The sequence below is a fragment of the Epinephelus moara genome, chromosome 22 (genome assembly GCF_006386435.1).
Source record: "Epinephelus moara isolate mb chromosome 22, YSFRI_EMoa_1.0, whole genome shotgun sequence".
NCBI lineage: Eukaryota > Metazoa > Chordata > Actinopteri > Perciformes > Serranidae > Epinephelus > Epinephelus moara.
In genome coordinates, this window is record NC_065527.1 from 26,888,879 (window position 1) to 26,911,862 (window position 22,984).

General features: G+C 40.1%; 1 protein-coding gene across 5 annotated transcripts; it reads left to right on the forward strand.

The window, feature by feature from the left end:
• Positions 1-11,181: 11,181 nt before the first annotated feature.
• brd2a (bromodomain containing 2a) lies at positions 11,182-22,211 on the forward strand. 5 transcript variants are annotated; one of them, XM_050033861.1, is made up of 12 exons: positions 11,182-11,416; positions 16,361-16,667; positions 16,856-16,993; positions 17,259-17,409; positions 17,568-17,767; positions 17,906-18,436; positions 18,726-18,854; positions 19,001-19,192; positions 19,305-19,567; positions 19,877-20,196; positions 20,399-20,527; positions 21,012-22,211. In XM_050033861.1, exons 2-12 carry the CDS (start codon positions 16,389-16,391, stop codon positions 21,137-21,139), a joined length of 2,460 nt encoding a protein of 819 aa, XP_049889818.1. In that variant the 5' UTR covers positions 11,182-11,416; positions 16,361-16,388; the 3' UTR covers positions 21,140-22,211. The 5 variants fall into 5 exon arrangements, with proteins under 5 accessions (XP_049889818.1, XP_049889817.1, XP_049889814.1 ...); XM_050033860.1 differs by lacking the exon at positions 11,182-11,416 and adding an exon at positions 11,429-12,147; XM_050033857.1 differs by lacking the exon at positions 11,182-11,416 and adding an exon at positions 12,154-13,307.
• The last annotated feature ends 773 nt before the right edge of the window (positions 22,212-22,984 follow it).

A 22,984-nucleotide genomic window follows, 5' to 3' on the forward strand; every position in this document is an offset into this window, starting at 1 on the left:
AAGAGGTCAATTCCAGTTAATTATATCTGCATAAGAACTGTATATTTTATCAGAAGATTTAAAATGCAGAGACTTCATTATCTTTACGTTCTGATGTTGACTACAGGGACAGAAAACTATCAGGTTGAGGGGACTGAAAAAGTTTACTCTTAGTTACAGGACAGTCTCTCTCACCACCACAGTACCACACTCTCATCTAAATAGATAATTTAATAGTGACGGTGATAGCGAGGTTTAAGCTTACACCAGGACAGTCAGGTTCATGGGATGTCATGAGTCTCTGGCACTATGGTGGGAGAGTGACATCATTTACTAAAAACAGAGTTGCAATGAAGTTTCAGGAAGAGCAACAGCACCCCAAGTGCTTATCTCAGGCACTGTCACCATGCAACCAGACAACCACGTGATTTCCTGTAACTGTCTGGTGAACTGGTACTGTAGGCTGGCTGCTAGATGTCTTTTGCAGAAGATAGCCAACTAATCATAGATCTCGAGTGCCCCCAGGTGTCATGAAATAAGAAAGGAATAAAAGGCATGTAATGTATTGAAATTAGATAACACAATATGATAAAAAATCTTAGTGCAATCAAAACATAAACATTTTTAAACATGTTGTACTGACATATATGCCATTACAAACCTTTTTTTTTTTTAAAGGAAAGTGAAGCAGTATTTTGAATTCCAGCCAACTTCCCAAAGTACCCAGAGACATCAATATGTTGTTGTACTACACATTATGCATTACTGCATCTAAAATGATGCATCAGATGTATAAAATATGGAGATTTAGTGTAATACATTGTACGTATGATTAATCATATGTACCTTAAGTGTTGGAACAAGCAGATAGAAAATACAACATTTGTGTTAATGTCTAAAAATACTTTTTTGAAACTTTAAAACTACTTAAAGTTCTAACCCATTATCATACAGTTTCTGTGTTTTCTTCATGAGTAGGTTTATGGTTGTGGAAATCCTCTTTTTCCACACTGTCTGACAGTATCACACACAACATGTATTCTGTATCAGCTCATTCCAGCTCATTATTGAAGGTATATGTATATAACACGTATATGAAGAGTTCGCTTGCAAAAACAGGTAACAGTTCCTATGATGAATACACCAACACCTGTTTGACTGATTTTCCCTGGATTGCACAAAAACAAGCAAACAAAATAAGATTTATAAATTAAAATTAAAACTAAGATAAATATATGTTCTGCAAATGAACCCTTTGGCTACACTTAGTGACATTTTATAACCCATGTCCTTGCACTATTGCACCAGACTGAAATGTTCTTATTGTCTTCTGCATCATTGTGTACACATTTTCCCAAAATCTCAGTTTGACATGTTGGCATGTGGTATCTTTGGAAACACTGAGATCTTCACTAGACTTGAAACTAAAGTTCTGTGGATTTGTACAGAGATTAGCTGCAAGGCATCTGATAATAATGACTAACCTTGCAGTGCAAGATGGTTAATTATGTAGAGAATTAGGGTTCAAATAAGGGTTCAAGAATTTAAAAAATGAATGTAACCTATCTGATGTATACTTGTTTTGTGTCAGCGGGAAAATCATGACATTTAAGTTTATACCTCTGTGCTTTCGCTTTGACTTTTAATGTAACTTCAGTTCATATTTCACTTTACAGTATGCAAATAATTTTGTGTATTAAATCATTTGTACTCTGCTTATAGTCTGGTATTTAACAGTAGGGAAGAGGCATGTACGGATTACTGAATGGGCTTACTGGGCACAGGCCCAGGGGCCCAAAGTGTCAGGGTCCCCCCTAGCCTTTACCTACAAAATGTGACTCAAATTAACACATATTGACCAGGAAAAGACTCAAAATGACCGCAAAGAGATACAAAAGACCACAAAGAGACACAAAATGACCCAAAAAGACAAAAAATTACCATAAAGAGACATTAAATGTCTACAAAGAGACACAAAACAACCACAAAAAGATGTGTAAGAACTATAAAGAGATGCAAAACAACAATGACCAAAAAAAAAAAGAAGGGAAAAAAGTCTGTGTGTTTTGCTTCCATGTAGGAAAGGTGGTGGGGCCTTTTGTGTGTCTATGTGGAGGGCAACCCTGTGTGCAGACTCCACACAAACCACAGGCTGGCAAGTGAGGTAGAGCTGCTGTGAGCCCACTGTACCATACCATCCACAAAACAGAGAAGTGACATGACCTCTGCGGAGCACTTGTCAAAGACCTCTCGTGGACCTGGGGGCACTTTTTTCATTTGTTTTTCTTTTTCTTTAATCAGTATTTTGGGGATGTGGTGAGAAATAGATACAGTCGTGGAAAAAAGTTGTCCAAGTACAATTTCTTTTAGTACAGTTACAGCCAAAACACTTCACAAAGCCTAAAAGAGTAATTCAAGACTTAAAATTGATTGGTTCCATAAAAATACATGAGAAATTTTGAGTATTGAGTCATTTTGGTACCATTGATCGACTAATGAAGGTCATGCTTTTTATTAAAGACACAATTTTTGTTGCCAAGCTTCGTGTCTATATAAAGCCAGCACATTTGAAAGTTCTTCAGAGAAAAAAATGGCTAAAACAAGGAACCTAATGCAGGAAACACGCCTAAAGATACAGATTCTCAGCCAGGAAGGGTACAGCTGCTGCCAGATAGCCAGAAAGTGCAGATGCAGTCCTTCAGCAGTTGGATACACTCTGCAGAAATACAAACAAACCAACAGCTTGGAAGACAAACCAAGATCAGGGCATCCAAGGGTTTCTTCAGCAATAAATGACTGCATCCTGATCTGCATATGCAGGGAAAACCACTGAATGACATCACGTGAGCTTCAGCAGCAGTGGTCAAACCAAACTGGTGTCCAGTGTTCCACCCGCACTGTACGTGGCCGACTCCTAGATCATTGTTTAAGGTCCTGCAAGGCTATCAAGAAGACCCTGATCAATGAGAGACAGAGATTAGCCCGGTGTTGTTGGGCCCAAGCACACAAGAACTGGACAGCCAGGAACTGGAGGAAGATTCTGTGGTTGGATGAGTCCAGTTTCCAGCTTAATCCTCCTCCTGCTAATGTTAGGGTGCACAGAAGGCCAGGCGAAGCATTATCTCCAGCATGTACAGTACCTACCGTCAAGCACGGCGGGGGCAATGTCAAGGTTTGGGGATGTATGAGTTCTGCTAGTGTTGGTCATCTCACTGTCTGTGAAGGCACATTGAACTCTGCCAAGCATTGTGCCATTCTCGAAACCCACATGCTCCCCTCTGCATGTGCACTGTTCCGTCGAGGTCAAAACTGGATGTTTCAGCGAGATAATGCCCCTTGTCACACATCCAAGGCCAGTAGAACTTGGCTGCAGGAGCACAATATCCAGGTCTTAGAGTGGCCAGCTCAATCCCCGGACATGAGCCCCATTGAAAATCTGTGGTGGATTATCAAAAGGTCTGTTTCGAAGCGTAAACCAAAGAATTTGGAAGAATTAAAAGCAGTTATTCAAGAAGGATGGGACATGATTACCCCTCAACAGTGTGAAAGGCTCCTGGAGAACATGCTAGCCAGGATTAGAGCTCTACTGCGTGCTAATGGCAGGGCTACTAAATATTAATTTGATGATGTGATGCTTTATTTATTTTTTGTTCAGTTTTGATCACATTCTCTGTTATTTGTTGACTTTGATACCAACAATGTTGAGAACTGACATGTTGAAACTGTCAAGAATTTAGTTTTGTTATTTTTTCTTGCTAACTATAAACAAAAAAAGTAATTTGCATTTGTTTGTGTCTGTCTGATGCAGCCACACCTGCTGAAACACAAAAAAGATTTTTCCACAAATATTTCATGATAATATTAGAGATTGTGTAAAATTTGAAGGGTATCCGAAAACTTTTTTCCACCACTGTATTTCCAATACGGAGTGAGCTGCATTGGGGGTACAGACATGTGTGTAGGTGTAATTACATTTCTAAGAAGCATTACAGTGCCTGTTGGAATGGCATCAAAAACTTTAGCAAATTCCTTACGGGATACTGGAAAATTATATGTAGATAAGAAATCCCTGTATGTGAACAATAAACTGTGCACAATAAGCAGCAGCTGACTCACCAGCAACATCTGATTCGGAACTCAACTCTTAAAGAAAAGTGATTTATTCGTAAATAAGTGTCTTCCACATTCATTTTAAGTCACAGATGACTGTGTTTCTGCTGGAGTGATCCCATTGCAAAATGGTCTTGTTCAAGTCTGTCTTTGAACAATAAACAATAGTCAGGTTCCTATTAATATTTTAGCAGTTTTTGCTTGCTCTAATCACTGTGCATGCAGGCCATCCCTTCCTAAAGCGCTTTCCATGATGGGGGACAAAACCCAAGTATTTGTTCTGTGTAAAAATGCCCTCCAAAATGTATCTGAAGCTAATATGAGGTGTCAGCACTCTGATGTATTCAGACCAAGTGGGTATCTTCCAAATTGACTCTCTTTTTAGTATAAATGTAAAATATAACCAAAATAAATGAATAAATAAATAAATTAAATTGGGAATTTTGTACTAAAAAGACTTCTGTCCCAGAAAAACTCTGGAAGTTGTAAAATAATGTTGTAAAATGTAAACTGCACTAACAATAAGTCCTGTTTTCTTTATTCTGTAAGGGCCACATGGTTAAAATAATAACCTTCTGAACTAATGATACATGATAAAACAACACCTCATAATCACTACTCTAATTATGAGTCTTCTTTGTTTAATCAAGCCATGGACAACAGGCTACTGTTCATTGAAATGCTTTGGATAACAATACCCAACACTAACAGCGCTGATGCAGACTATACAAGCTTTATTAACGGCATGCAACATTTTCCTGTTGCTCCTAATAACTTTTGTAACTGGAAACAAACTGCACTTGTACTTAACTGTGAAACAGCACTGTTTCTCATCAAGTTCTACTCAATAACCATCAGATGGCGACATAACACAACATATTTCAGCTGAACTGTAGTAACCTGGAGCGGTCAATAGATGGCACATTAAATTTATAGTGGAGCCTGGTAACTCTGAATTTCAGATTTCTCTCTCTCAGCCTCTACTGAAAATTAAATTATTATTTTTCTTAGTATTCTAATAGAACCATATTAGACAGTCACTATGATGTAATCTATAATTTACACCATGTGGGCAGATGTTCTTTCCTCATGCTATTACTAATTAGAACTGATCCCCGAACACAAGATCATCCTTAATTAAAAGTAATCTTAATTCCAGGACAAGGTTTCAGATAATCTTATTTCTCGGAAGCAGTATTTGACACTGTCTGCTTAATCCTGATCCAATCAACAGATATGTCAGCATGGAGCACCTGGCTCTTATTTCATCCTAATAACTTTTTTTTTAAATTCTAATTTTTCCGATTTACAAACCGTAACATCACATGACATTACATTGCCAGAGTGGTCCACAAAACAGAAAAAAGAAGAAGAAGAAAAAAAAGAAGCACAATAGTGTGAGGTTACGTTATTATTGTGCGCGTCGATCAGATTCAGAGTCACAACCTCAGAGACCAAAGATTTCCACATAGAAACAGAAGGAGGGTTGACACCATGGTGGCTTTCCTCGAAAGCATCAAAAGTGATTGATCTACTTCCTTATGTTGTTTAAGAGAGTCAGGGATATGCCCAAGCAGACATAAGAGTGGATTTGCTGACACCTGTTGGCCTCCTTATACCTTTTTATCCTAAAAAAGGGACAGTTGCATCTTATACAAGGATTGACTTGTAGTTTTTTTTTTGTTTTGGTTTTTTTTTCATTTATTTTAATAATGGCAGTACATAAATAGCCTACAACCTCAAACGCCAACATGTCAAATGTAAAATCTCTAGAGGTGGACAGAACTTTGTATAAAATATTTGTAATGCAATCTAGGCTTCATTGTGCCTTCATATATATGCTTGTCAAAAGCTTTTATTTTTAACATATTTTTGACTTTTCAAACCCCCAAAGGCATAAGGTACCAAAATGATTAGGAAATCATATACACAATATGCAGCATTTTGAAGTAAATTAACTGGAATGAAAGTGAAGATTCAGTTAATAAGAAACAACACTTAAAACAACACCGCATGAATCTGTTAAGTAAGTTATTCTGTCCAAAATGTTTGGTACAATAACTCAAGTATTCTGAATTTGTGTAAAGAGCAGCCAGTGTCTCTGCAGTATCACTCACCTTTGCTCTTGTATCTTTCCAACTGATGAATGAATAAACCAGTCTGGATATGAGAGACTTTCACCAGACTTTGATGGTTTCCTCCTTGATTGTTTTGCACATTGTTCTGGGGAAGAGATAAACAGGCGGGGAGAGGAGGCACAATGGGACGACAAGCCAGACTTTCACACCTGAGCCTGGCTGTTCGTGTACACACACACACACACACACACACACACACACACACACACACTTCTCTCCCTCATGACGCTGTCTTGCACTTCCTTGCGTCTCTCCTGTTCTTGCTCTCTTTTCAGTTGTCTTACCCACTCTTTGACCAAAAACAGTAAACAACAACATTAAAACTACATCGTCTAAAATAATATCAAGGGCCAAGAGACATATGCTCCATCAGAGATTACACATAATAGATTAGGAGGCATGTTAATCTTAATCTCATTTCATGCCACTGACCATCTTTGTGTTTATCTGTACCAGCATTAAGCATTCCCTGTCCTGTAGTTGGTGTGTGTGGTGCACAGTTGCTGTTTAATTGCAATCACATTAGAAATACTTGGGAAAATACATGTTATATATATGGGTCACAGCATTGATAACATTTTCAGGTTTATAGATTTGCACTCTCCACCAAGTGAATTCTCTACAAGAGAAAGTCCAGCTCCATTCAGATGGAAATCACTCACCTTGTGGTCCCTGCTCCCTTTTTTGAGAGTATAATGAGGTGCCCCCGTTCCGATTCACACATTTACAACTTCCTTTGCATGACTGCATAAATAAGCAGCTGTTGTTTTCCTAGACTCGGATAGTTAACCTCTTGGAACCATGCTGCCCATGACCTTTGGTTTTCAAATTAATCTCCAACCTTTATCTTCATATTGTCTGAAGAAAAGCATTGCTTCAAAATGAGATCAAAAATGTGATGCTACAGAAGCAGTTAAGAGGATGACTCTTAAAACTTCATATGCCTTTTCTTGTAAGATATGCTGTGACTTACAGTAGAGTGAAAAAAGTGTTGTACATAATTATCTTATCAATCTATGAAATGATTCCAGCAGTGACAACTTTAACTGAACCTATTGGCTTTCTATGACACAATTGTACATCTACAGCACAACACAGGAAATGGGCACTGCTCTGCACATGCAAACACGGCACGCAACAATGTCCAGTTTGCAAAAGGAAAACAAAACAAAACACCTCTGTAGGAGAGGTGACCTGCTGTCTTTGTTTGATTAGTGTCGTCACTAAATAAACAGTAGAAATACTGTGCAATACTCTAACATGACATGCTTCTATTTGTTTGGTATCAAGTAAGGCTGCTAATGCCCATTAGATAATTACAAAAATACATATGGGTGTTGTAAATGAAAAAAAAGAAGACTTTCATAAATAAAGAAAGGAGGCTCAGCATTACTATGTTAGCGAAGATATGTGCAGCAATCACAACATGGAAAACAATACATGTGTGTTTTTGAATACAGGCTTTGTAAAACCAACAAAAACTCACTGGGATGCAAATGAAAATAGCTGGGAATGGAAAGATCAGCAAGCTAGTGCCAAATACTGTGATTCCATGTGCAAAACAATTCCATAAACACAATGTGTGAGTAGCACTATGGACATGGTGAAACAACATCACCAATTAGAACACCTTAACAAAAGCACAAAGCAAAATGCAATGCTATCTGGCCCTAAAAGCACCTCACAGTGTGGCAGATACCTGACCACAGTGACCGGCATGAAACAAAGAACTACCTTGACAACGTATATACTCAGCGAGCACAACCTGGCCATTGAGACGGGACGATACAAACATTCATAACTCCCCAAAGAGGAGCAATTCTGCCAGTTGTGCAAGGAAGACAAAGTCAAGTAACTTTTATTTATATAGCATTATTAAGAATGACAGGAGTTGAACCAACTGCCCCAACACAGGTTTACACTATTAAAGAAGTAAAAGGTGTGCAAAAGCCATGACCTAAATGACCTAAGGGGAGAGAACATGGAGCAAGTTGGGAATGTATCGTGGGGCGAATCCATTTAAGGCTTTTAAAACAAATAGCAGAATTCTAAAATAAATTCTGTATTTTACTGAGCAGGAGTGATGTGTTGTCATTTCTTAATTCCAGTTAAGAGTCTAGCAGCTGTATTTTTAACCATTTAGAAAGAGTGGAGTGGGTCACCCCATCTACAGGGAATTGCACTGGGCTAGTCAAGCTGAGAGGTGATAAAAGCATGGGACATGTCACACACACTAGTATTATTATTTAATTTTGTTGCTTATATCTATCTGTATCTGTGTCCTGCTGCTATTTGCATTAAGAAAAATTGAAGCTTGTTGACATGGTTGTTGTTCTTGCACTATGATGTTAACATAATGTTTTATTGTTTGTGTCTTGAAAATGGTCTTTTCCCTGTTTATACCGCCTTGTACAGTCTGCTTTGGCAATACTGTGTTTCAGTATGCCAAAGAAGCCTTTGAAATTATTTGAGAGTATGTGGGTGTGCATTTGTGTGGGCGCGATTGACATAAAAGCCTATATCCTTGCAGCTGACAACTTTTCAGAGAGAAATGTGATGTTTAAGAGATGACAACGCAACAACACTGAATAGGAAGTTTAAATGCACACAGTGCTCCTCTGTATCTGAAAACTGCTGCTTCCATGTTGTCAAAAGGACTGTTGTTGCTAAGGAAGGCTTCACCACCATAGTGAGAGGAAGTGAATGGACGAGATTTAGAGTTAACATGACAGCTGCAGAAAATATTTGACACTCAGAATATATCTATTCATGACACCAGGCTCATGCAAACAGCATAAAAGCAATCTGTGATCATGGAGTTTGGCTGTCAACACTGAACCAGTTTACAGTAGATTTGTAAAACCCTGGCCACTATGACTCAGGACTGAAGCGTTGGGAGGGAGAGAGCTTCCTTGGCAACCATTTCTGGACTGATTGTCATCATGTGACAGGCTGGTGCAGCCAAGCGCTGAATAAAACGAAGAGGTACACACAAGGGGTGAGAGAGAGAGAGAGAGAGAGAGAGAGAGAGAGAGAGAGAGAGAGAGAGAGCACACACACCATGATGAGTCAGAGGAGGCTGATTCTGATGTAATCCACCAACCCCTCCCTTCTTCCAATTCCCCTTCCTACATGGCAGTTCCTGGATATTCAGGTCAGAGCCTTCCACACAAAATATAGCAACATACCAGTAACACAACACAGTGTGCATTTTATTTAGTTTGAGATGAGTCAATGATCAGCCATGTTTGGCTCACCAATATAGGTTTTGTTGTAGTCGTACTTTTTGATCTGGGGAATGGGACAATTCTTTATCAGGCTTTTGTTGATTTTTAATACATAGAAATAGACTTAACTGAAAATGTGACAAAACAACAATTAATCTCAGGGCATTCTTGACTTAACTATACATTTAATCCTTTTCAGTTATAATTCAATCATGTATTATAAACACTTGACCTTTTCCCAGTATATTCCTATATATCGTTTATGTTGTTGAGTTGTGGATCCTTTACCAGGAATCCACACCCCAACAACACAAACATCTGTAAGCTACATGAGACATGCAGAACAAGGCAGTATGGCTGAAACCAACACTGCAAAACCAATGAAAACATCTAGATAGCAAAACATTATACAGCATGGCATAGAAAATACATAATCACACACAAGATAAAATGAAATTAATGTTCAATATTCAAAGAGAAAAACAAGTGCAATTTAGTGAGTAATTAATTTAGATAGACAATAGATAATTTAGATAGACACAAGCCATTTGGCTTTCTCATAATCACCCTTTTATCATTTAAGGTACATTTCAGTTTTACACTTCTGCAGATTACAGCAGTGGCTGTGGGGCGAACGGTCAGATCACACAGTCAGATCACCAGGCTGTTCTGTGTTAGTGAGCAGAAATGTGTAATGAAGGAACACAGCTTTGATCCAAATCACTAGGTCTGATAAACCAACTATGTTGAATTGCAACCTGAGTATTAGGATTAAAGAATACAATAATCAGAACAAACAAATGAAAAACAACAACAACAACAACAACAACAACATATAGCCTATTTATGCAGATAGACTCAGAAAGAGCTTTGTTGGTGAAGGCAATTCACCATTTTTAAAGTGATTTATAAGAGAAATATGACCTGAAGTCTGAGCTGTCATTTTAATGAGATATTTATTTATCTTCTAAATGAAATCAGATTTAATTCAAATAGATAGCATACCGAATCTCCAGTTAGAAATAGAATAGGCTAGCAATAAATATTAATATTCAAAGTGGTGGTTTTAGATTTTATTTGGCAACCTGTAACAGAATTACACTTGATTCTCTGAAAAGTTAAATTTTATCATCTTGATATCTAAAGTCTCTTGAGTTTAAATTTCATTTCAGCTCGTGGTTGATATGAGATGTAGGCTATGCTTAGATTTAGATTTAGGTAACACATCACACTGTATACCTGCATTCACCTTTGACAACTTTTGACAAAATTCAACTGCTTTTGTTCTTCATGGCTGTTGTACCGCATCTAAATGTGTCCCACTATTTGTGTATAAATGAAGTTGAATTTTATATAATTTTATTTTTTATGAACTGAGATCAGGCTTAATTATAAAAAGCCTTCTGTGAGTTATGGATATTGGAATTGGATAAATAGCCCAGATAGATAGATAGCGGTCAGATCAAATATCAAAAATGATCATATTCTTAAAAGCCTCTTGCATTCACACAACCTGAGGTAAATGTGTTTCTACTTATTCCTGCTTTAATTTGGAAATCAATCCTCGTCATTTCGTCTCCAGCTGAATCCCACCTCCTTTCCAGACAACACTGGGATCTCAGCATTTGTTACATGGAAAAAAAAACGCCAAACTGCTTTGGGATCAGCCTCTTGTATTCTCAGTGCGTCGTTGGCAATGCGTCTTCATGGCAGGGGCGCATGCGCAATGCTTCGTGTTGCAACACATCTGAGCTCGACAGCAATCGTCAACTGGAGAAAATAGACATTACTTACCCCTTTGAGACAAACTGAGAAACTACACATGACATTTAAAGGATTATTGCGATCATACACGGATTACAATAGAGGAAGTTTTGGGAATTAGGACAATCAATAATACTAAAATCGTTTTTGTCACGTGGTCAAGTTTGACCAATCGGAGCCAGCCAACTCCAGCGGAAAGTATGCTCTTTGTTCGGATATTTTGCCAACTTTATCCCCAAATCTGAGCCTAATACTTTGTATAAATCAGAGGTTGTGTATGGAGGAGACGTTTTACGACGAAGGACACACTGTGGATATACTCTATTGCGGTTTTTTGTGGATTGCCACGTGTCGAAGTTTCGATAAACAGTGCGCTCAGCCTTATTTCATCACATGACTCCCCTCCCCCACCCAGCGCAGGGAATGGGGGGAAGAAGGCGGACATGTTTGAGGGAAATGTGTTGGTTAAAAAGTATCGAGGTGGAAGACAAGAAGATTATTTGAAGAAAGGTTTCGCATTATTTTGGGATTTACCAGTCGACATTTGTATTTATTTTGAATTTAAGATTTTAATGTCATACTTTGAAAATATTTATTTGTCTTTTGGATAATTGATCTTTTCTTTGATTCGTAGTTTTCCTCGGTTTTTATTGCGTAAAGTTGTTAAATCGTTTGTTATAATTAATATTGCAAGGATTTGGTGTGACTTTTCATCGTTTATTTGAGTGACATTGTGGGGAATTTGTAACCTTGGTGTGGGGGATGGGCGTATAGTGGTTAGGTAACCATTTTGTGTGGTTGTTGAATTTTAGTTCAGGTCGGTCGCTTTTAAAGATCACAAGGCTCTTAAAGATGTACTTAATTTTGAAATTAACATTATGTGATTATCGATTTTGGTTTGGGCTCTTTTGTTAACTAACAAAGGCCAGGTATGGTATTTACATTTTCAAACCTACAAGATTATTTTTCGTTGTGATTTTTAAATACTTTAATTATCGTAATTGCCAACGTGATTGTCTTAAGTGGTTTGGGAAAAAGCAGCATCTGTTTTGATCAAATGTAGTCTGAGGTCAGTGAGGAGAAAACTGCTGTGTCATTCAGTGGATAGTTGGTTGTTCTTGTGATCTCGTCTGGGTGTGGTCTTTTTATTACTTGTTTAACTAGATAACCTACAGTCTAATCGTTATACATGCAAATATCATTGTAAGCTTGGACATTATGTACTATTTTGAGGGTTTGAGCCTTTGAGGCCTTGTGTGGTTTAGTATTCTCAAATGGCCGCCTTTTTCTGCATTAGATTGAATTCTACCTAGTCAAGATGTGTTTGTACGCGAATCATGTGGTGTTTTGTACTTTTTGCTTGGTGTTTTAACTCACCCGTGCCAATAATTCTAATATAATACTCTGTATCACTATACTTAAAGATGGCGGCTGTGCCCCTCTTCCGAAAGACAGAACTGCGGATATTCGGGTAAGCAGACAGCTCGTGGGGAGAGGCTCTTCTGGGGTACGCGTGACCTGGTGGAAGAACCAATAGGCTTCTTGGTATTTACCCTGGAAGCCCGCGTTACAACCTTATTGACCAATCCCCGCCGTCGCTTTGCACACGTTGACGTAATGTAATCTGATAAGGAGGAGGGTGGTTTCGGTGCCCTCGCATTTTGTACAGGATTAAATGGCGGAGCCTGTCACAGACAGCATATCTGTATTACTGAATAGGCTGGGCCAATAGTATTTTGCAATTTCCTTGACGGACAGCAAAAGCATGCGAATAGGTTGGCCCGAAAGATTGTCAGTGAAGTCTCAGTATTTAGGGGTGTGGTGACTTTGACGGACAGGGTAAGTAGCGAATGGTAAGTCAGAGGGCGTGGACAGTCTGAGGTAGTCTACCCAATAGGGTGAGTGGTCTGTCTATAAAACACCGGGTGTAGTCAAATCGTCGCCATTTCAACGAAGCAGAATAGAGGAGTTTACCGTGACGGGGAGCGGAGAGAACTGACGAACAGAGACGGATCCAGGACTGAGTCTAGCTAAAAACAGAATCCGGATCCATCCTGATGGATATGGCCGTTAACCCGCTCCTTGACAGGTATCTACCGGTAAAACTGACTCTCAGCTTTCCATCAGAGGGAATATTGTAAACATTTCTTGTGAGTGTTTCTTTTTCCCCCTCAAAATATCGTTGCTGGCAGCCTGTGTTTGCCGTAAAACGAGAGGAAGAGGGAAATGGACAGTGAATGTGCTGCAGGAAGAATTTTGCCGCGTCGATAAAGGATTTAGAAGCGATATCCCTATAATGGAAATAACTGTTTGTGGGTTGTAAAAAGCTGCGACTGTTGTTCGCACTACGCCGGCGCCATCTTCGGAGCGCCTCTGCCGTTGGCCGCTCTCTCTCCCGCTGCCTGGCAGATGGTGCTAGCAGTGCTAGCATTAGCGCCACAGACCCAAGCTTTTCTCCTGTATAACGTTAAATGTAGCTTAACCGTCAGCCGGCGTGTTTTGTTTTTATAATAGTAATTAAATTGTGTTATCAATTATCAATATCAAAACTGGACACAAGGTACGTTACGAGTTAGCTTCTTGTAACGTTATGATGTATTATGGCGGAGAGGAAAGCCACAGTGTTGACGACCACGAGCAATATTACGCCAGATAATGCTATAAGGGCAGAGGTGCTTGTTTTGCCGGGTTGTTATTGTAGCCATGTGACGGACAGGGTTGTTGTGATCACCGGTACGACGACATTGCATTAACGTTAAAAGGCAAGGGTGTAACATTAGCTTTCCATGTGTGTTTCTGTTGGTTGCCTGGTTACATCGCTCAATGTCACTCAACCCAAGCTACGTAGCAACTTTCATTGTGGGTTGCTCATTTAGATTTTACCTAATTTATAGTATAATTCCACTGTACTTCATTTCAGTTTCCTTTTGTGTTTTGTTTTCATTAGACTCCCATACCCAATTTTACTTTTACTAATTTGTTAATCCGTTTTGCAGCTAACATAATTGTTTTTGTCTAGTGTTGTTAATGTTATGTACATGATTACTTTCCCTTTTTAAATAATAAAGTACACTAACTGTCAAATGTGTTTCCAAAAGTTGTATCATTCAAAACCGATTGCCAACTTTAAACAAATAGATGCAAAGTGCAAATTTCTAGCCATGTTGACATACTTCATAAGTTACAAGTACTCCCGTGGCAGCTAAGTTTACTTCATTGTGTCTGAAACAGTTTGTTCAGTATTCTTAGACATAGACTAATGCTTAAATGCCGGTGGTACAGGCAGTGCATTAATAGGATGCACCAATAAGGTATACACCTGCCATAAAAGACCCTTTGTTAACAGCATTATGCAAACTCCATGGTCCTTTGCATCAACTGTTGCAAACTTGACAAGAGGACATCGACAATGTGATAGTATCTGAAAATTATTTTTCAGCAGGGGATGAAACAAGTTTTGTTTTGCAGTTTCAGTAGACCAGCGGAGATGGGCTATGGTGAGTTCATACTATTGACAGCGGAGGAAGTAGATGCTTACACTCCCTGACGTCAAAGTTAGGAGTGCAGGCATTTTTTAATGCAGAAAATGCATTCATCTGAGATGCACATGTAGCACACAGAAATAAGTTCCTCAATAGCAGTCAGGTTTCAAATGTTTAAAATGACTGATGAGATGAGTGTCTGTCATCCTGGAGTATTTGTAGCATCACATCAATTTTGATAAAGAACTAAATTAAATGGGGTAGGGATGTTTATTTTTCTATTACAAGTGGTTGTTTTTGTTAGCGCAAACTGTAGGTCAGGGCTTGGCTTCCGAAACTCTAGCATTATTGAAAGGTAGCAGTCTTCTTATGGTATTGTATAAAATTGCCTCGGATTGGTGTAACACCAGTCACAATCTTCCTAGGGTTAAGATGATTATGTTTATACACATTCTGCTTCTCAGCAACAGACCAGATAACCCTGTAGAGATGCTAGAAGTGTCTTTTATTGGTGGTGTGAGAACATGGCAACCCGACTGCATCAGAGTTAAGCAGGAACACCCTCTGCTGCTGATATAAGCTAGCACCGCCACTTTCCTGGTTGTAGAGCAGTGATGGAGTTTTCAAAGGTCCATATCAGCCCCTGACTCATTCTCTGTGCAGTCTTGCCTGCTGCCCCTGTAGAAATAACAACTTATTAACTTTACAAACTGCAGTGGCAAGCAAAGCCACAGTACAACTGTTGATGTAGCAAGTGGGTGTGTACAACACAACAGGATGTTAACTTGAGGGATAAGAGATCATTACCATGGATAAGTGGCTACTAATAGTTAATGTGACATTTTTAAGCATGTTACGGCCATTTGTATTCGATATTTGATATAGTCCTTACAATTTTTTTGCAAGGTTGGTCAGACCCCACAATCATTTTTGGAAGTGTAATTTATACCTGACGGGTGGTATATGTTTCTGTAATTGATGAGATAGATGAAAAGAGGAAGAAGTAGTCATGCCTGTTCTCTGGGGACCAGGAGTGCTGATTTGGCAGTAGAAAATTCCAAGTCAGGTGGATGTATGATGTGTGACTGACTGCCTTGTAAAGGGGATTTCATTGAATACTATATTGTTTTGGGTGTGTGGTAAAGATCCAGGATTAATCAAGTCTGATAGGATAACATACAATGTGTGCCAACAAGAACACTGTTATGTCAGGATGAGACAATTAGTTTTTATATTGATCCCAAGGTTTATGGGATTGATTATATGTCACAAATGTCTCTGCTAATCCTGGTAGAATAGAACTTTTTCAGTCTATCGGGAATATTTTTGGAGGGTATATTCGGCTGTGAGTTTTTTGTGGTAAAGTTATGAATGTATACTCCCAGAATAAAGGCTATGAATACATTAGGTCTTCTCCACTTTGATCTCCTGCATATGCAGGCTATGTACCTGGCTCAATTTATTAGACAGCAAATGGACAGAAGAGTCTGTATAAGTCAAAAATTTGATGATTTTGTTGAGGTGAAGAGCTAACCCATTTCAGCTTGGGAGAGCAATAGGCCATGTTTACACCCTTTTAGTACATATCAGTCCTGGCATCATTCTAAAAACTTATGACAATTGCTAAAAAGTTAATTGGTCTGTCAACTGCTCTCCACAGCTCCCTTGTCGGGGTTGAGGTTGGCATTATGGGAGTCACAACGATGGACCAGGGTTCTACCACAGCTGGAAAACGCATCAGAAAACCTTCACTGCTCTATGAGGGCTTTGAGAGCCCTGGGATGCCCCCCCTCAGTCTTCTGGCCCCTGCGGGACCCCCACAGCCCCCAGTGAAAGACCCCAACCGACAAGGAAGGATGACCAACCAACTTCAGTTCCTACAGAAAGTCCTGCTCAAGTCTTTGTGGAGGCACCACTTTGCCTGGCCCTTCCATGAACCTGTAGATGCGGTCAAGCTCAACCTGCCAGTGAGTGTGAACGCCAAAATTGGACTTTGCCTTCCTTCTGTCTAGAGGAGGGACCAACCTTATTTGTAAAATGAACCTCATGCCTTTTCACAAAATTAAATGTCAACATGTCAATCAAGCTTAGATAGTAATTTGGGGATGTAATGGCCACTTTCTCCTATCCTGAAAGTGTCTCTGTCTCCCTCCAGGACTATCATAAGATCATCAAAACTCCCATGGATATGGGCACTATAAAGAAGAGACTAGAAAATAACTACTACCGCAGTGCCAGTGAGTGCATGCAGGACTTCAACACCATGTTTACCAATTGCTACATTTATAACAAGGTAAGTGTGTGTGTGTGTGTGTGTGTGTGCGAGAAAGTTTGAGCCCCAGAAATCCTATCAAGATAATGTGGACATGAAGTAAACATCAGAAATCATCTGATGCAAAATGTTATGACAGTGAAGGAACTGTTTTGTAAAATTAAGTTTTGATTTTTTTATTTTTCTAACTGTATTATTGTGTGTATGAAAGCATGGTATTGAGTTGAACTGCATAATAATTTGTCTTTCTATGGTCATAAGCATTTTGCCAAATTTCCTCCTGCAGCCTACAGATGACATAGTACTGATGGCTCAGTCTCTGGAGAAGGCCTTCCTGCAGAAAGTGGCTCAGATGCCCCAAGAGGAACTAGAGCTACCTCCTCCCCCTCCTCGGATCAAACCAGGCAAACCTGGCAGAAAAGGCAAAGGTAATGCAGGTGAGCATTGGCTGCAAGCAGGCTAATACATTCAGACGTGTTAAGTCTGCAAATATCATACAAGCTAATAAACTTTTTAATGCTTGTATGTTTTAGCACAAACCATTTTGCTGAAAATTTGTTTTTCTGAATCTGCCACCTTCCAATCTCTCTCCCAGTCTCTGGAGGAGTGACAACAGCTCATCAGGTCCCAGCTGTTTCCCAGTCAGCGTACTCACCTCCAACCCCAGAAACACCTGACTCCATCCTCTCCACCCCCCCACAGACACATATGACTAAGAGCCTGCCCCCCATTCTTACAACTGAACAAAGCATCCCTACCATTACTAGTCTGCCTCCCACACAGCCCACTGCTAAGGTAATTTATCACACTGTACATTTTGTATTTGTGTATTTAGATTTTAACATATTTTTTTTTCTGAATAAAAGTTATGATGACCAGGACAAAACACCCCTTCTCTGACTCACCCTCTCTTTGTCTTCTCTTCAACCACAGAAAAAAGGTGTGAAAAGGAAAGCAGACACAACCACCCCAACCACTGTAGCCATGCCCATCATGAGCACCATGGGTGTCAGTGGCATCAGCCTGGGGATGGGCAGTGGGCACGACTCCCCGCTCACCCTCACTTCTCTGGGAGTGGACCACAACTCCGGCCTGGGGATGAACCAAGGCCTCGGCCTCAGCCAGGGCATGAGCATGGGGATGGGCATGGGCATGGGTATGGGTATGGGCTGTGGAACAGTGATGATGGGTAACAAAGCAGGGTCTGGGGGCAGGAGAGGAGTGAGTGGAAGAGCCATCAAGCCTCCCAAGAAGGATCTCCCAGATTCCATGGTGCCGCCGCCGGTGCGCCGCAGCAAGCTGAGTCCCCAGCTGCGCTACTGCAATGGGGTTCTGAAGGAGCTTCTGTCAAAGAAGCACGCAGCTTATGCCTGGCCGTTTTACAAGCCTGTTGATGCCTCATCACTTGGTCTTCACGACTACCACGACATCATTAAGCAGCCCATGGATCTTAGCACCATCAAGGTACTTGCCTGAGGAATATACACACAAAACTGTCAACATTTGTCAGAACATACAAACTGGGTGTTATCTGTTCTCCAGTCCTGCTCACTTAAATACTCTATGTACACCTACCTTCACCGTTTCACTTATATTTTCTGTAATGGAGAATGAGAGTTCACTGTAAGGTGTGGCCTAGTTATAGATTAATTAGAACTGGTACTTCCAGGGACACCAGACAATGTGGAACACACCTTTGTCTTATTTTCAATAAGTGTGTGCCTAAAATCTTCTTCTCTCTTATTGTCTTTAGAGGAAGATGGACGGCAGAGAGTATCGTGACTCCCAGCAATTTTCTGCTGATGTTAGACTGATGTTCTCAAACTGCTACAAGTACAACCCGCCTGATCATGATGTGGTGGGCATGGCCAGAAAACTGCAGGTAATGCACTTATTCCACTGATACAAGTTCTGATTAATGTTGTATTTAAATACCACTGCTAGTGTCACTTCTTTACCTCACTGTCGTGTGCCTCAAATCATCACAGTGCGTTTTTTAAAATCTCACATACTGTTTAATCCTTTCAGGATGTATTTGAGTTCTGCTTTGCTAAGATGCCAGATGAGCCTCCAGCACCCCCTAGCTCCTCATCTTCCTCCTCGTCCTCTTCATCGTCGTCTGAGAGTGAGCTCAGCAGTGAGAGTGAGGAGAGCGAGAGCAGCCCCAGCTCTGACTCAGAGGAGGAGAGGGCGAACCGGCTGGCAGAGCTGCAGGAACAGGTTTGTACTCCAATGTACACAAATACACACACACACAATGTATATCATATAATTTTGCTGTATCACTTTCTCGATATTCCATTAAAATATCTGTCCGTCTTTCTCCCCTCAGCTCAAAGCTGTGCATGAGCAGCTGACTGCACTTTCACAGGGCCCCATCATCAAACCCAAGAAAAAGAAAGAGAAGAAGGACAAGAAAAAGAAGAAAAAGGTCGATAAAGAGAAGCATCGGAAGATAGAGGAAGAGATTACACCTATAAGACCGCCCAAGACCCCCAAGATCACCAAGACTCCAAAACCCAAGAGCAACAGAGGAACAGCCGGTCCTGTAGTGCCAGTCAAAAAAGCACCAAGCAAGAAAAACAACAAGAGCAAGTGAGTACTGACACCTATGGGACAATGTCGGAATTGTATGTGTTGCAAGCTGTATTAGCCGCCCCAGAAATTGTGCAAGACATCCCTAGAGTCTCACTCTAGCACAGAGTCAGACAGATTGCTACATGTGTGAGATTTGCAAAGAAATTGTTACTGTAGTGTGAAATAAGTATAATTTAGAAGAAGTACACCATCCATACAAGCCATATAAGGTGTGACTACTTGCGCACTGTCGGCTTGAAAAGACAACCCCTCAGTCACCTCTTAACGATCTCTTTGTCCGTCTCCTTCTCTCCTGTCTTTCATTAGAACCAAAAAGGGCGGCATGACGTTTAGCATGCCTCATCCGGTCCACGAGCCCATAGTGAGTCATTTCGACTCGGATGAAGAGGAAGAGACGGCACCCATGTCGTATGATGAGAAGCGTCAACTCAGCCTCGACATCAACAAGCTGCCGGGTGAGAAACTGGGCCGCGTTGTGTACATCATCCAGTCCCGTGAGCCCTCGCTCCGAGACACCAACCCAGAGGAGATTGAGATAGACTTTGAGACCCTGAAGCCATCAACGCTGCGGGAACTGGAGAGATACGTCATGACGTGTCTGAGGAAGAAACCTCGAAAGCCATATGGTCAGTAGAAGATATCATGATACAGTCACATATTTTTAAGGTCCATAATCATGCAGATGTGTTGTTTCACTTTTTTGATTAAATTTTCATTCTGTCTTAAATATTTAATGAGATTTCTGGTCTTGAGGATTTGTAGTTCTTTGATAATGCAGCACAGTACCCCCATCTTATGGATATTGTTTTCTCGTCTGTTTGTATGCAGCAAGTAAAAATAACATTGCTGGCAAATCTCGGGAAGAGCTCGCTCTGGAAAAACAATTGGAGCTGGAGAGAAGACTGATGGACGTCAGTGGTCAGCTCAACTCTGGAAAGAAGCCTGTTAAGACCAAACGTAAGTCCTCTATACTGCTATGTTAAAGAGTTCAGAGTTAGAGCTGAAGGTCAAGAGTAAAAGCTTCCAAATTTTTTAAGATAAAGTGGAGGAAGAAGGTTTAGTCAGGCATTTATACGTTTTTGTGACATATCGTGAGTGGCTGGCTTTGTCACATTAAACTTCAAGATGCCATTTTGTTTTTGTTGTAGAGCAGAGTTTAACAGCCATTCAAATTCCTTTCCTCACATTTCATAACAAGCTCTTTATTTCTGCCCACAGATGCTTTTGGTCTGTGTACAAAACTACTTTAGTGTAACCTGTTAATTATAATCATAAAGGATATATTCTAATGAGACATGTAGACACAGAAAGATCTGAACTGTATAAATTGTACTGTTGAAAATGTTTTTGATAGTTTTGAAAGATAAGTGAAGCATCTTTCTGTTTGTTTTAATGTTTTACTTTACCTTGTCTAAAAATGTCTTTCTAATCCTTTCCCCAGCAGAGAAACCTGCAACAGAGCAGCACAACCAGCCGTCACGCCTCAGCGCCAGTAGCTCCTCCTCAGACTCCTCTTCATCATCCTCTTCCTCCTCGTCCTCAGATACAAGTGACTCAGACTCTGGCTGAGAGGCAGAGGGTGTCGATATGAAAGGGTCACGTGAGGGGCCCCCAGGTGTTTTGCTGCCCACCGAGTGGACTGAACTGCAATAGAGCTACTGACGATGGAGCCGCGGGACGGATCAGACGAGACCAGCACTAGGCAGAACTGGTCCGACTCAACAAGTGTCAAACCAAGAAAGACAGAGATGGGGCTTTCCCTGTGCTCAGCTCATTCATCCAATCCTGTCCTGGACACAGAAAAGTAAAGAATGGATGAACGGATGAAAAGAAGGAGAGTCATGTAAAGTCCTGGCGTTCTCTGGAGAACTGGCCCTGCTGGGCAGAGTGAGGAACGCTCCATCTCCCGCTGAAAAAGAAGCGTGACGCATGCGTTGGAGGGACAAGGGTGCTAGAGCCAGAATCTGTCTTATTTCTGGAGATAATTTCCCTTCTTCCCGTGCTCCCTGTCTTTATGCTGTATAGATAAGGTGTACAGTTATATAAATATCTATTTTTCTTTTATAAAGAAGCATTTTATGGAGCTAATTTATTCCCTCATTCTGGGGAAGATGAACTGGTGCGGGAGGAGTTGTGTTTTAGTTTTTGTTTAGTTCTTTTTTTCTTGAGTGACAAAGAGGGTAGAGGGAAAACACGTGCGAGTGTGTGTGTGTGTGTGTGTGTGTGTGTGTGTTTGTGTGTGTGAATGTATGATTGTGTCACGTATGTGTTTGCACGTGCAAGTGTGAGATCCTCATAGTTTTGACGCAGGCGTTGAAAATCAGTCTGCACGCAGAAGCACCTTGGTTCAGTAGAATACAGAATGCATGCAATACAGAGGAGCTGACAAACATCTGCATACTCATGTACTACTTTACTGCATCCTTGTGTACTCATGTACTTGTTTGAAAGGGTTGGCCACTGTACAGAAATGTGACATAGTTACACATCAGTTTATACATACATATATCTGTTCCCATGTGTGCTGTCATTATTTTTCATCCATTTCAATTTCTCTGTAAACATGTTGCTTTTTTTCTTGTGACCAATCTGCTAATAAATTGTGAGGACGTGTCTTGTCCACTCACCCGTGCCCAAATAACATCTTGGTTCTTTTGATTTTTTATTTTATTTTTGGTCTGATTGACTTCACGTCACAAACCATCTGACGAGTTTTGAGGGTTTAAAGTTGCAAAAAAAAAAAAAAAAAGATTTTGCTGGTTCTTAAATTTAATATTTTATTGAAGTAGGTGATTTCCCATGGTTCATCACTTAACATCATGGTGTCACAAAAGCAAACCGCTTTGTCTTTACAACAATTTGGCCTTTGAGATCTATGGCAGCTTAAAGTTATTTTTGGTTTTTAACTGTTTTGTTAAAGAGTAAGTCTACTTATTAATGTGATTTTAAATAAGGTAATACCAGGTTGGGATGTTCTCACCAGCAACATCAGGTTGTAGCTGGTGAGATGTTCTCTGCTTTAGTCTGTTTGCAGGTAAACAAGTTTTTGTCTATTTTAAGAAAAGCAACGTGGCTGGTGAGACATGAAAGTGGCTTTCCGAATCCTTGAATCTAGCAGCCACTTTAACCTGTAGACGAAAAAGATGGTTTAATTTTGTGAGTAATAACAATACACTGTTTTGTTTGGTGGTACTACTAAACGATTTTGTGATTTAGGTAAGGTGTGTCGTTTTTGTTCCTTTGAAATCGTCATGGCTTGAGGTTGGAGTATTGTATGTTTGAAACTGATTATTTATTAAGAAGGAATTTGAATGGAATTTTTTTTTTTTTTCAAAATACTAAAAGTGATCAAAAGCTTTTAAATCAAAGTCGACTCTGACATTATGCACAGATTAAAACAGTCAGGATTGTAGA

Excerpts from the sequence above, each read along its gene's own strand:
- brd2a (XM_050033857.1), top strand. The coding sequence starts at position 13,276 with ATGGATATGGCCGTTAACCCGCTCCTTGACAG. Across the intron at positions 16,668-16,855 it reads CGGTCAAGCTCAACCTGCCA|GACTATCATAAGATCATCAA; the intron begins GTGAGTGTGAAC and ends GTCTCCCTCCAG. Across the intron at positions 20,528-21,011 it reads GAAGCCTGTTAAGACCAAAC|CAGAGAAACCTGCAACAGAG; the intron begins GTAAGTCCTCTA and ends TCCTTTCCCCAG.